The sequence below is a fragment of the Oncorhynchus kisutch genome, unplaced genomic scaffold, assembly GCF_002021735.2.
Source record: "Oncorhynchus kisutch isolate 150728-3 unplaced genomic scaffold, Okis_V2 scaffold1289, whole genome shotgun sequence".
Classification (NCBI taxonomy): Eukaryota; Metazoa; Chordata; class Actinopteri; order Salmoniformes; family Salmonidae; genus Oncorhynchus; species Oncorhynchus kisutch.
The window spans coordinates 25,416-40,809 of record NW_022263234.1 but is presented as its reverse complement, the minus strand read 5'-3'; the positions used below and the strand labels follow the sequence as shown (position 1 = coordinate 40,809).

The 15,394-nt window shown below is 47.2% G+C and overlaps 1 protein-coding gene across 1 annotated transcript in view; it reads right to left on the bottom strand.

Annotated features, from left to right (window-relative positions):
• Positions 1–15,394, bottom strand: part of LOC116365825 (voltage-dependent T-type calcium channel subunit alpha-1I-like) — a gene marked incomplete at its 5' end in the record, with an annotated part of 54,946 nt that overhangs the window by 19,111 nt on the left and 20,441 nt on the right. The window contains 10 exon segments of the mRNA XM_031818202.1: positions 5,457–5,525; positions 5,653–5,776; positions 7,281–7,381; positions 9,164–9,725; positions 10,049–10,065; positions 10,298–10,470; positions 11,192–11,285; positions 12,323–12,478; positions 12,750–12,892; positions 13,226–13,229. Coding sequence (XP_031674062.1) covers positions 5,457–5,525; positions 5,653–5,776; positions 7,281–7,381; positions 9,164–9,725; positions 10,049–10,065; positions 10,298–10,470; positions 11,192–11,285; positions 12,323–12,478; positions 12,750–12,892; positions 13,226–13,229 — 1,443 coding nt within the window.

Below are 15,394 nucleotides of genomic sequence, written 5' to 3'. Positions count from 1 at the left end.
TATCTAACCCTAGGTATAAACTGAGGTCAAAATAACTAATGACAATAATGTATATACTGCCTATACTGACAAGAGCTCAGTGTGTACAGTACAGTGTAACAGGGTGATTGTTATATCTAAGCCTATAGCTGTGACCTGGGGAAACAGAGACAGAGACTAATGATTATACTCCATACTGCCTTTACTGACAAGAGCCCAGTGCATCTGAATACATTGTATCTAAGCCTATAACCGAGGCCTGGGGAGAGACAGACGTGATTATACAGCCTGTCCTGACAGAAGCCCAGAGTGTGTATACTGTAGGGTGGCAGGTAGACTAGTGGGAAGAGCAATAGGCCAGTAACTGAAAGGTCGCTGGTCCGGATATCCAAGCCGACAAGATGAAACATCATTTGATGTACCCTTGAGGAAGGCACTTAACCCTAATTTTCTCCAGGGGTGCCGTACTACTATGGCTGACGCTGTAGAACAACACATTTCACTGCACCTATCTGGTGTATGTGACAATAAATATATATATATCACTACAGGCTATCTAGAGTAAACCTATATCAATGGCCTGGGGAGAGGCTGGCTGACTGACTGACTGACTGACTGATGGACAGGGTAATATGATCAGGCCTAAACGCAGAGGAAGAGAGACAGAGACGTGAGGTGGTGTGTTCCACTCAGCCAGGGGCCTGACAAGGCCGTTGCTCCTAGATTGGTCAATAATTTATTCATTTGCATAATTGATGCCCCCTCTTGTCCCAGAACCCTCCACGGAGAACAGAGCGGAGGAATAGAGGGAGAGAGAGGGGAGGAGAGAGAGTGTGGAAAAGAATGATAGAGAGAGAGGAAGGGAGAAAGAGAGAGAGAGAAAGGGAGGGATAGAGAGACGGGGTGAAAGAGATTGACGGCAACTGAAAGATTGATGGCGAATTAATGTCATTGCTTAATTGCTTGTCTTGAGCGCAATGGAGAGACTTCCAGGGAGAAAGGAGGGAGAAAAGAGGGAGGGAGGGAGGGGCAAAAAAAAATATTGGCACCGTTGATAGCCCATCCAACTACCTCATCCCCATACTGTAATTTATTTTTGCTCCTTTGCACCCCAGTATATCTACATGCACATTCATCTTCTGCACATCTATCACTCCAGTGTTTAATTGCTAAATTGTAATTATTTTGCCACTATGGCCTATTTATTGCCTTACCTCCCTTATCTCACCTCATTTGCACACACTGTATATAGACTTTTTTTCTATTGTGTTATTGACTGTATGTTTGTTTACTCCATGTGTAACTCTGTGTTGTTGTTTGTGTCGCACTGCTGTGCTTTATCTTGGCCAGGTCGCAGTTGTAAATGAGAACTTGTTCTCAACTGGCCAACCTGGTTAAATAAAGGTGTTCTCAACTGGCCAACCTGGTTAAATAAAGGTGTTCTCAACTGGCCAACCTGGTTAAATAAAGGTGTTCTCAACTGGCCAACCTGGTTAAATAAAGGTGAAATAAATACAAAATAAATAAAGATGAGCAAAAAATACTACAAATACTGAGCTATATTCTGTGAATCTTTATAGAAAATGATATTATTTTATATTAATAGCTCAGAGAAAAATTCCTCCGTACAGAATCTTCTTTCCAGATCCTTGATATTCTTCGGTCTGCACTCATGGACGGCCCTCTTTAATTCAAACCACAGGTTTTCAATGAGGTTCAAGTCCGGAGACTGAGCTTGACATTGCAAAATGTTGATTTTGTGGTCAGTTAGCCATTTCATCGTGGATTGTGATGTGTGCTTGGGGTCATTATCTTTCTGGAAGATCCACTTACAGCCAAGTTTCAGCTTCCTGGCAGCGGCAAACACATTTTTTGCAAAAATGTCCTCGATGAACTTAACAAGGAAGCAAAATAGCCCCATAACATCAAAGATCCACCACCATATTTTACAGTAGGTATGAGGTTATTTTCTGCATACGAAGAGTTTATTTCCAAAACGCTATAAATCCATACATTTTTCACGTGTGTGTAAAATATTACTGTCCTCAGATTTTAAATTCATAGATTTTAGATGTGTATTACAACTAGTTTTGTTGTGAAACTCTATAGATCCATTGTTTAGCAGGAATGGAATGTTCTTATCCTGTATATTTAACATATAAATTCAACACATCATAAATATAGCCTCATGCTATAGTGTTTGGTTAGAAATAGGTCTCATTCCAAATGTCACCATATTCCCTATATAGTGTACTACTTTTGACCAGGGCCCAGATCTCATATTACTGCGTTGATTCATTTGATGTTACAAATGTATCATTTGTACAGTTATTTACAAAAAAATGACATTATTTGTCACATTTGACTGTGTAAAACCTTGCAGTGCTACTTTTTTCTCTGCGAGTGAGATGGATATATCTCATTTTGCACGGAATTATGTCTGTTTGTCTCTCTATAATGAAAGCATATAGTGATAGGTTTCAAACAAATACATGTCTGTCATTTAACAACCCCATGCAATGATTAGATGGAGAAAAAACACACCAATCTCTTTCGTAAGTTCTTTAAAAAAAATTGATATATACCCACCACTGGTGTGATAGAGCCAAAGAGCTCTATTTTCATGTCATCTGGCATAGCACCTGGTTTCAATCCAAGTGCCAATGCCGTTTAGAAAACTCCAGGCGTTTACATTTGTTGGTTGTTCTCAATAAATGCTTTTTTCATGGCAACCCTTCCAAATAGCCTGTTGGCTTGGAGGTGATGTCTAATTGTAGATTTTGGAGACCCCAAAATTAACAAGTTCTGTAATTCTCTAACTGTGGCCCTTGGACATTCATTTTGCCTTCCGAACCGTCTTCCTCAATGTGGGGAAAAGATACTCTTGGGCCTCTGCCAGGCAAGTCTCCACTGTTCCAGTGGTTTTAAACTTCTTAATTGCACGAAGGGTTTGTGGTATATGGCCAATATACCACGGCTAAGGGCTGTTCTTATGCATGACGCAACGCGGAGTGCCTGGATAAAGCCCACAGCCGTGGCGTATTGGCCATATACCACAAACCCCTAAAGTTGCATTATTGCTATTATAAACTGGTTACCAACAGCAGTAAAAATAAATGTTTTGTCATACCCGCGCTATAAGGTCTCATACCACGGCTTTCAGCCAATCAGCATTCAGCTCTTTAGTTGTTTTTTGTACCGTTGCCTGATCTATGAAAGTCAACAACCACTTGTCTCTTTCCAAATGTAAGTTCTTTTCCTTTCCCCATTGTGATTCAAGTTTCAACGTTTATTCGCAACGTTCACAGGATACCACAGGTGAAAAGCAGTACAGGGACATTCTTACTGGCTGCAGTAATAAAGTAATACAAAAAAAGAGATACGAGGTAAGATAAAGTAATATCAGGATGCAAGTATACAGCGCGTTCTGAAAGAATCCAGGCCCCTTGACTTTTTCGACATTTTGTTACTTTACAGCCTTATTCTAAAATGGGTTAAATCATTTCTCCCCCCCTCATCAATCTACACACAAAACCCCATAATGACAAAGTGAAAACAGTTTTTTAGACATTTTTTCAAATGTATGAAAAAAATTAAAACCAGAAATACCTTATTTAAATAAGTATTCAGAACCTTTGATATGAGACTCGAAATTGCGATCAGGTGCATCATGTTTCCATTAATTATCCTTGAGATGTTTCTACAACTTGATTGGAGTCCACCTGTGGTAAATTCAATTGATTGGACATGCTTTGGAAAGGCACACACCTGTCTATATAAGGTCCCACAGTTGACAGTGCATGTCATAGCAAAAACCAAGTCATGAGGTTGAAGGAATTGTCTGTAGAGCTCCGAGACAGGATTGTGTCGAGGCACAGATCTAGGGAAGGGTACTAAAAAATGTCTGCAGCATTGAAGATCCCCAAGAACAGAGTGGCCTCCATCATTTTTAAATGGAAGAAGTTGGGAACCACCAAGACTCTTCCTAGAGCTGTCCGCCTGGTCAAACTGAGCTATTGAGGGAGAAGGGCATTGATCAGGGAGGTGACCAAGAAACCGATGTTCACTCTGACAGAGCTCCAGAGTTCCTCTGTGGAGATGGGAGAACCTTCCAGAAGGACAGCCATCTCTACAGCACTCCACCAATCAGGCCTTTATGGTAGAGAGGCCAAACGGAAGCCACTCCTCAGCAAAAGGCACATGACAGCCCGTTTGAAGTTTGCCAAAAGGCACCTAAAGGACTCAGACCATGAGATTCTCTGATCTGATGAAACCAAGATGAAACTCTTTGGCCTGAATGCCAAGCGTCCCATCTGGAGGAAACCTGGCACCATCCCTACGGTAAAGCATGGTGATGGCAGCATCATGCTGTGGGGATGTTTTTCAGCGGCAGGGACAGGGAAACTAGTCAGGATTGAGGGAAAGATGAAAGGAGCAAAGTACAGAGAGATTATTGATGAAAACCTGCTCCAGAGCGCTCAGGCCTCAGACTGGTGCAAAGGTTCACCTTCCAACAACCCTAAGCACACAGCCAAGAAAATGCAGGAGTGGCTTCGGGACAAGTCTCTGAATGTCCTTGCGTGGCCCAGTCAGAGCCTGGACTTGAACCCGATCTCTGGAGAGACCTAAAAATAGCTGTGCAGCAACGCTCTCCATCCAACCTGACAGAGCTTGAGAGGATCTGCAGAGAAGAATGGGAGAAACTCCCCAAATACTGGTGTGCCAAGCTTGTAGCGTCATACCCAAGAAGACTCAAGACTGTAATCGCTGCCAAAGGTGCTTCAACAAAGTAAATGTCCTAATTCAGATTTGTATTTACAATACATTTGCCAAAATGTCTAAATACCTGTTTTTGCTTTGTCATTATGGGGTTTTGTGTGTAGATTGATGAGGGAAAAAACTATTTAATTTATTTTTGAATATGCTTTAAAGTTACAAAATGTGGAAAAAGTCAAGAGGTCTGAATACTTTCCGAATGCACTGTATACAGAGCAAAAAGGCAAACTCAGCTCCATCATTCATTGAATCAGATGGCTCATTCATCACAAAACTACTTTCATTATTTTTTCACTGGCAAGATTTAGTCATGACATGCCAGCAACAAACACTGACACTACACATCCAAGTATAACTCATCAAATGATGTCATTTTTAATTCTGCAACACTAACAAAGAGCTACAGTTAGTTTTAGAATGGGTGGCAAGGAATAAGCTAGACCTAAGCTAGACCTAAACGGCTGGCCCTTAAATGTACATGGAGAGCTAACATGAATAACATGTATATACATCTCTCATGGCTTAAAGGGGAGGAGAGATTGACTTCATCACTACTTGTGAAAATCTAACCGTAACCCTAAACCCCCTAGAAATAGAATTTGACCCTGAGGGACTAAGAACATTTCCTGAGTTGGTCAAAGTTGTTTACTATTCTTGTTCACAAGAATAGTCACACACACATATTAAGCGCATCACTATACCTTGAGCGTCATCTCTGCTACAAAGATGGCTGTGAAGACGTAGTTGGAGATGGTTAGGAAGACTCTTTCCTATACATAGAGAGAGAGAGATGGAGGGAGGGAGAGAGAGAGAGATGATGGAAATAGAAGATCATTGACTAGACACCACTAATTATATTTGTATGGTTGAAACCTAGTGGTGAACTTTGATCCTGACCAGGCTGCCCTGCATGATCTTGGGTCTCTCCAGAGCCACGGTGATGCAGTTGGAGAAGATGAACGCTAGCACCACATAGTCAAACATCTTGTAGGCTATGATGGACTGGCATACCCGCCTGAACCTGAGAGAGGGAGGCAGGCAGGTGGGGAGGGAGGGAGATAGTGGAGAGAGAGGGAGTGGTATTGGGAGACAGAAAGGAAGAGAAAGAGAGCAAGAGGGAAAAAGATAAACAATTTAAAAACATGTGTTTTGTAACATCGCTACTGATTAAAACCCATTATTGTGCCTCATTGACAGAGAACTGGGGATTGCTCATCATTCAGTCAGATAATAGCCCCATTCTCTCTGATTATTTCATTTCCTTTCAATGCAATTCCCATTAACTGGTGTTGTAAAGGCACCATGCTCCATAGAGACACCACTACAATAGAGAGAGAGAGACACACAGAGAGACCCAGAGAGACAAGCAGAGAGATACACACACAGAGAGAGACACAGAGAGACACTCTCTCTCTGTCGAGGTCGGGCAATGATGATGGGCGATTAGGCCTGACTTGCAGTCGGCGTTCCAATTCATCCCAAAGGTGTTAGATGTGGTTGAGGACAGGGCTCTGTGCAGGCCAGTCAAGTTCTTCCACACCGATCTCAACAAACCATTTCTGTATGGACCTCCCTTTGTGCAAGGGGGCATTGTCATGCTGAAACAGGAAATGGCCTCCCCAAAACTGTTGTCACAAAGTTGGAAACACAGAATCATCTAGAATGTCATTGCATGCTGTATAGAGTTATGATTTCCACTCACTGGAACTAAAGGGCCTAGCCTGAACCATGAAAAACAGCCCCAGACCATTATTCCTTCTCCACCAAGAGCTTTACACCACTCCAGCCAACGCTTATCATTATGCATGGTGATCCTAGGCTTGTGTGCTGCTGCTCGGCCATGGAAGCTCCCGACAAACAGTTATTGTGCTGACGTTGCTTCCAGAGGCAGTGTTGCAAATGAGGACAGACGATTTTACGCGCTTCAGCACTCGTTGGTCCCGTTCTGTGAGCTTGTGTGGCCTACGTCTTCAATGCTGAGCCGTTGTTGCTCCTAGCTGTTTCCACTTCACAATAACATCACTTAAAGTTAACCAGGGCAGCCACTAGTGTGCTTGATTTTATACCCCTGTCAGACACTAGTGTGGCTGAAACAGCCTGAATCCACTCATTTGAAGAGGTGTCCACAGACGTTTGTATATACCGTGTACCTCCACAGCTAACAGAACACTGTTGCAATGCCTTCCAGCCTGAGCTCCATCTCTGAGCCCTGAGGTGGATTTATTGTTGACCAACAGATAGAGGATCACTATGGGAAGCCTCCCTTTGCTACCTCAGGGACAGAGATCCATACACTAATGAGGCAGGTATTCTGATAAGGTGGTGCTCTGCAATTCTTCTCTCGGGGACTGGGGATCCACAGGCTGTGCAGGCTTTCGTTCTAGCCTAGCACAAATGCATCGGATTCCACAATTTATGAACGAAACACCAAAGCCTTGAATTGCTGTATCAGGGGTGTTAGTGCTGAGCAGGAAATGAAATGAAAGAGTGACTGAGTGAAAACAGGGATTGACAGACAGACAGACCTGTTCTGAGGAGAGAAGAGGAAGACAGACCAGTCCTCTCTGGTCTCACACCACTCTGGCCTGTACACCTCCATCATCTTCTGGATACGGAAACACAGACTCTGGAGGAGGCACACAGCACACAAACACACACAATGTCAGAATACACACACAGTCAGAATACACACACATGCACATGTGAACGTGGGCAGGCAGAGAGGCAGGCACGCACGCACATACGCACACATACACACACAGTTTGGTGGGTGAATTCAGTACACATAAACACACTGGTTCTAGACAAAGAGAAACGGCTATACTGTATAATACAATAAGATCATTCCGATTATTCCACCTCCCAAGAGAAAAGATGAATCTTCTGTCTTAATTGTTTACAAGAGAGGACACTTTGCTTTATCAACACCTAGAAGCATAATATCCAGCATCCCCATTGGTCTGCTCTACTCAGTGACTGGGTCCCAAATGGAACCCTAATCCCTATATAATGCACCATATGCCCTGGTCAGAGTAGTGCACTACATAGGGAATAGGGTGCCATTTTGTGTAACTAGCATTATTAATTGTCCCTGGTTCAGCCCTGTATGTATGGGATTGTTTACTGTTGAAACAATAGAATCCCAGGGGAGAGACATAACGGGGAATCTACTGGAGAATGTATTCCCAGATATTTATATTATAAACTGCTATACACAGTGTGTTTATTCTACTATAAGCTGCCTTGTGCTGCTGGTCATGAATAACACTGGTACAACAACAGTTCCTTCTCTCCTATCTACAGTATCTGTCTTTACCAAGACGACAGGATGTCACTGGGACTGTGAACGTTCCAGGGTGTTTTTAAAGTGAATAGGACTTTATCATTGTTCATCATCACAACCAAGTCACTTTAATCTCATCATTCAGATCCTCCTCCCTTACTCCTCACCACACTCCTCACCACACCCCACCACTCCTCACCACACTCCCCACCACACTCCTCACCACACTCCTCACCACACTCCCCACCACACTCCCCACCACACTCCTCACCACACTCCTCACCACACTCCCCACCACCCTCCTCACCACACTCCTCACCACACTCCTCACCACACTCCCCACCACACTCCTCACCACACTCCTCACCACACTCCTCACCCCACACTCCTCACCACACTCCTCACCACACTCCTCACCACACTGCCCACCACACTCCCCACCACACTCCTCACCACACTCCTCACCACACTCCCCACCACACTCCTCACCACACTCCCCACCACACTCCCCACCACACTCCTCACCACACTCCCCACCACACTCCTCACCCACCCTCACCCAACACCTCCCCCTCACCCACCCTCTCACCCACCCTCACCCCACACCTCCCCCTCACCCAACCTCACCCCACACCTCCCCCTCACCCACCCTCTCACCCAACACCTTCCCCTCACCCACCCTCTCACCCAACCTCACCCCACACCTCCCCCTCACCCACCCTCTCACCCAACCTCACCCCCACACCTCACCCACCCTCTCACCCAACCTCACCCCACACCTCCCCTTCACCCAACCTCTCACCCAACCTCACCTCACCTCACCCAACTCCCCCTCACACACCCTCTCACCCAACCTCACGCCCACACCTCCCTCTCACCCAACCTCACCCATACCTCACCCAACCTCACCCCCACACCACCCCCTCACCCACCCTCTCACCCAATCTCACTCCTCACCTCCCCTCACCCAACCTCACCCAACCTCTCACCCATCCTCATCCAAACACATCTCACCTCACCCATCCTCACCCCACACCTTCCCCTCACCAAATCTCTCACCCATCCTCATCCACACACATCCACCTTACCCCCCAGACCTCCCCCTCACCCCCAACACAAACTCACATAGTCGATGTCATCGTCCAGGTCCTCTCTGTCCTTGCGTGTGTTGACCTGAGGGAACACCTCTGTCAGTAGCTGTGGATGTGGATGTGGATGTGGCGGTAGCTGAAGTTGAAGCTGGAGCTGGGCTGATGGGGCCTTCCCATTGCAGTCCTGGTGCTCCCCCCCAGGCCCTCCACCAACCAACCCACTGGAGAAGCTCTTCTTCCTGGGGTAAGGCAGCATTGACGCCAGGGGGGTCCCCGGGACCTGGAGGAGCTCCGGCAGCTCCAAGGACAGCGCCCGGCGGTCCCGCCGCGGGACAAAGTTTAGGGCCAGGAGGGGAGGAAGGTGGGTGAGGTGTGGAGGAGGGTGAGTGGGGGAGAGGAGGGACTCCTGCTCGGCCGGGTGGGTGGCGTGGGGGCTGCGGGAGCGCAGGCTACCCCCTCCTCCTACCCCCAATCCCAGGCCCAAGGCTCGGGAGGGGCGACCCAGGCTGTTCCAGCTGGACCGCCGGCCCCACATTGCCTGGGTCTGGGAGGCAGGGCGGCCCCAGTTGTGGTACAGGGAGCTGCTCCCCCCGACACTGGGGGAGAGAGAGGGATACAAAGAGGGAGAGACAGGCGGAGAGGGAGAGAAAGAGACAGACAGAGTGGGAGAGGGAGAAAGAGGGAGGGAGAGGGAGAGAAATACATAGAGGGAGAGGAAGAGAGACAGATGGAGAGGGAGAGAAAGAGATAGACAGAGTGGGAGAGGGAGAAAGAGGGAGGGAGAGAGAGAAATACATAGAGGGGGAAAGAGAGAAATATGGAAAGGGAGAGGGACAAAGAGGGAGAGGAAGAGAGACAAAGAGGAAGAAGGAGAGAGATAGAGGGAGAGTGAGAGGGAGAGAGAAACCATTAGGCCAACCCAGCCATTTGCAGTGACTGCAGAGGGATCAAATAAAGAACTGAAGAAAAAAGAAAGTTCAATGATGGGCAATTTCTTTTTAAATGGGCAATTTGAAGTCATTTCCTGAATTGATTGCAACCATAGCAAGACACATCTTGTTCCGACCCAATCCGTTACAAACCAGTTCTCCTTCCCATTGTACCTCCCTCCCTCCCTCTTTCCTCCTCTCTCCAGTCTCCTCCCTCCCTCCTTCCTCCCACCACTCACCAGAGCCCTGCCCTCCAGGTTAACCCTGCCCTCCAGGTTAGCCCTGCCCAGAGAGATGACACTGTTTTTGCGTGAGCCCAGAGCGAAAGTGAGCCTGTCGGCCGTGTACAGACCCGTGGGCGTTGGGGACAGGTCCAGGTGACCGTTTGGGGTTAGGGTGCAGAGCTTAGGGTCTGGGAGAGAGAGAGAGGAAGGGGATGAGGAGAAGGAGAGGGGAGGAAGAGAGAGAGAGAGAGAGATTGGAGGGATAGATGGAGTGAGAGAGTGAGAGAGAGCGAGAGAGAATCAGATAGAAAGAGTCAGCATGGAACTGCAAAGCACATCTTGGAAGATAAAAGAAAATGGCATAGACTGACACATTCTCAACCTAACCTGGTCTGACTAGCTCATGGACTGTACGTTTGTACAGTAAGATAAGTTTAGTTTGTGTATGTCGGTAGGGAGGAGAAGAGAGTGGGAGAAGTTCTGTTGTAACACATGTATCATTGAACATTTCTGCCATGTCCACTTCAGAGAGACCAGGCTTGATCTGGGAAACATTCCTAGCCTGGTCCCATCTGTTTGTGCAAACATGACTGTAGGATTTAGCAAAACTGCACAAATGTATCTGGGAGCAGGCCAACTACTGTTACACTTTACGATTCATACAGTACATCTATTCAAAATCATTCATACATCTTTTGAAAAAGGGAGGTTTGACATTAGCAATGGCATTAATAGACTGGGTGAACTGTCCCCTTGGTGAATTCTGCGGCTTCCCTGACTCAATGAAATCTACCCTGTAGTGGTTGCTGTACAACTAACCTCTCCCAGTGAACCTGTTCAGCCATTGCGGCTTTACAAGGTAGTGTTTCTACAGTTTCTACAGTATAGTTTTATGCCTCTGAGCCATACCAGAGAGATGAAGAGAGTCCTTCAGCTTGTCAGAGTTCTCGTCAAAGTTACATGAGGACCTGTCGTCTTCGGAGTACGACCGGTTGGCATCCCCCTGTTTCCAGAGGAGAGAGAGAGAGAGAGGGAGAGAGAGAGAGAGCGAGGGAGAGAGAGAGAGGGAGAGAGTTGGAGAGAGGGAGGGAGAGAGAGAGCGAGAGAGAGGGAGAGAGAGAGAGGGAGAAAGGGAGGGAGAGAGAGCGGGAGAGAGAGAGATAGAGGGGGGAGAGAGAGAGAGAGAGAGAGAGGGAGAGAGAGAGAGGGAGAGAGAGAGCGGGAGAGAGAGAGAGAGAGAGAGAGAGAGAGAGCGAGGGAGGGAGAGAGAGAGAGAGAGGGAGAAAGGGAGGGAGAGAGAGCGGGAGAGAGAGAGAGAGGTGGGAGAGAGAGCGAGGGAGAGAGAGAGAGAGAGGGAGAAAGGGAGGGAGAGAGAGAGAGAGAGAGAGAGGAGAGAGAGAGAGAGAGAGAGAGAGAGAGAGAGAGAGAGAGAGAGAGAGAGAGAGAGAGAGAGAGAGAGAGAGAGAGAGAGAGAGAGAGAGAGAGAGAGAGAGAGAGAGAGAGAGAGAGAGAGAGAGAGAGAGAGAGAGAGAGAGAGAGAGAGAGAGAGAGAGAGAGAGAGAGAGAGAGAGAGAGAGAGAGAGAGAGAGAGAGAGAGAGAGAGAGAGAGAGAGAGAGAGAGAGAGAAGAGAGAGAGAGAGAGAGAGAGAGAGAGAGAGAGAGAGAGAGAGAGAGAGAGAGAGAGAGAGAGCAATTAGAACTATGACAACAGACATATTTAAATAGAAAACGTCAGTCTTACCTGGCCTCATTCTGAAAGTATCCGAGAGGTAGGCCAGCTAAGTGACTTTTAAAGTTTTATCCCAGCCTTGATTTACTACAGATCCAGGCAGTCAGAGTCAGTTTCTTAAGTGCCCAATCTGCTCTTTAGCTAAGAGCTCTATCCAATCAGAACAGGTTACCACATCCTTGAGACTGAGACCACCCTTGCCTGTCTCATTAATGATTCATGTATCTCTGACAGACAGTTTAACTAGAGCCTGTGAGTGTAAATTCACCAACAATGGAGGACTAATCAAAGTTACAAATCTGTGGTCTGACCTCAGCCTGAAAGCCCTCTACCAAGATGGCCACCAGCAGGTTGAAGAGGACGTAGTTGCCAAAGGTCATTAGAGCCACAAAGTAGAGAGCAGCACAGGGAGAGGTGGAGGCCATTCCATTATACAGCACCATGTTCCAGTCTTCCTGAGTCAGAATCTGGGGAATACAGCATATAGATGAAGTTATACAGCTTATACAGCTTTGCCATTCACATAAATGAACTGAACTGGGCCTGAATATATCTTTGTGGTACCCCTTTCGAAATGTCCAGGAAACCACATTGAGTTGCATGTGAATGCAACTGAATGTGTGTGTTTGTGTTTCTGCCTGTGTGTGTGTTTCCGCCAGTGTGTGTGTGTGTGTTTGTGTGTGCGTGCATGCACTTTCTATGCATTTGCATATGTGTGTGTTTGTGTGTGTTCTATACCTGAAACACAGTGACAATGGCCCACAGTAGAGAGTCAAAGTTCTTCCTGTCAGGAACAGTGTCTCCAGTGTCTGTCTTCAGACTGAACTTACAGCCAAAGATGTGCATCCCCAGGATACTGGAATAGGACAGAGATATGTCAACTATAAACAGTAACATACATTAGTTGCAGCACGATACGCCTAACACACACACACACACACACACACACACACACACACACACACACACACACACACACACACACACACACACACACACACACACCCTCCCCCCACACAGGAAAACAGTGAGCTGTGGTATTTGGGGCTTCTGGTTATGAAAACATACACTTCCTACATGGAGAAGTAGCGCCTCAGAGCTTCTTCTAACCAGTGACAAGGGAAGGGTTGTGAATGGAAACACTGTAACACACCACAGTGGATACAATACCCATAGTGCCTTCAGGAGCGGCAGCAGGGATCAATAACATTCACAAATCTACAGTGGGAAGATAGATAGGTTGTGGGAGTCTGTTAGCTCACTCCATCGCTAGCCCGCTACCATCTGCTCAGTGCACTTATGTGAGATTGCAGTGCTGCAGCGTGTGTGTGTGTGTTTATACTCGTGTCTCGATGAACACCAGGGGAATGCTCGCTGTTATTGCTCTCCTCTCCATCAATCACACTCTACTGCTTATAGTCCTGTCACTCAAACAAGGAGGCCATTGCTCTTCTGAAGCTGGAGGGGACTAGCCTCACAGACAACACACATACAGACAGAGAGAGGGGACTAGCCTCACAAACAACACACACACAGACAGAGAGAGGAGACTAGCCTCACAGACAACACACACACAGACAGAGAGAGGGGACTAGCCTCACAAACAACACACACACAGACAGAGAGAGGAGACAGACAGAGAGAGGAGACTAGCCTCACAGACAACACACACACAGACAGAGAGAGGGGACTAGCCTCACAAACAACACACACACAGACAGAGAGAGGGGACTAGCCTCACAAACAACACACACACAGACAGAGAGAGGGGACTAGCCTCAAAGACAACACACATACAGACAGAGAGAGGAGACTAGCCTCACAAACAACACACACACAGACAGAGAGAGGAGACAGACAGAGAGAGGAGACTAGCCTCTACATTACTACCCTCACAGACAACACATACACACACAGACAGACAGAGGGGACTAGCCTCTACATTACTACCCACAGACACACACACACAGACAGATAGAGGGACTAGCCTCTACATTACTACCCTCACAGACAACACACACAGACAGAGAAAGAGAGGGGACTAGCCTCTACATTTACTACCCTCACAGACAACACACACACAGACAGAGAGAGGGGACTAGCCTCTACATTACTACCCTCACAGACAACACACACAGACAGAGAAAAGAGGGGACTAGCCTCTACATTTACTACCCTCACAGACAACACACACACAGACAGAGAGAGGGGACTAGCCTCTACATTACTACCCTCACAGACAACACACACAGACAGAGAAAGAGAGGGACTAGCCTCTACATTACTACCCTCACAGACAACACACACACAGACAGAGAGAGGGGACTAGCCTCTACATTACTACCCTCACAGACAACACACACAGACAGAGAAAGAGAGGGGACTAGCCTCTACATTTACTACCCTCACAGACAACACACACACAGACAGAGAGAGGGGACTAGCCTCTACATTACACCCTCACAGACAACACACACAGACAGAGAAAGAGAGGGACTAGCCTCCTTACACCCTCACAGACAACACACACACAGACAGAGAAGAGGACTAGCCCTCACATTACTACCCTCACAGAACAACACACACAGACAGAGAAGGAGAGGGGACTAGCCTCTACATTACTACCCTCACAGACAACACACACACAGACAGAGAGAGGGGACTAGCTCTACATTACTACCTCACAGACAACACACACAGACAGAGAAAGAGAGGGGACTAGCCTCTACATTACTACCCTCACAGACAACACACACACAGACAGAGAGAGGGGACTAGCCTCTACATTACTACCCTCACAGACAACACACACAGACAGAGAAAGAGAGGGGAGTAGCCTCTACATTACTACCCTCACAGACAACACATACACACAGATAGAGGAGACAGACAGAGAGAGGAGGTAGAGAGAGGAGAAGACGGGGAGGGGACAGACAGAGAGAGGAGACAGACAGGGGAGAGGGACAGACAGAGAGAGGAGACAGACAGGGGGAGGGGACAGACAGAGAGAGGAGACAGGTAGAGAGAGGGGACTAGCCTCACAGACACACACACACAGACAGAGAGAGGAGACAGACAGAGAGAGGAGACAGGTAGAAAGAGGAGACAGATGGGGGGAGGGGACAGACAGAGAGAGGAGACAGACAGGGGGAGGGACAGCCAGAGAGAGGAGACAGAGAGAGAAGAGAGTGACAGACAGTGGGAGGAGAACAGACAGAGAGAGGAACAGACAGGGGAGGGGACAGACAGAGAGGAGACAGACAGGGGGGAGGGGACAGACAGAGAGAGGAAACAGACAGGGGAGGGGACAGACAGGAGAGGATACAGACAGGGGGAGGGGACAGACAGAGAGAGGAGACAGAGAGAGAGAGTAGACAGACAGA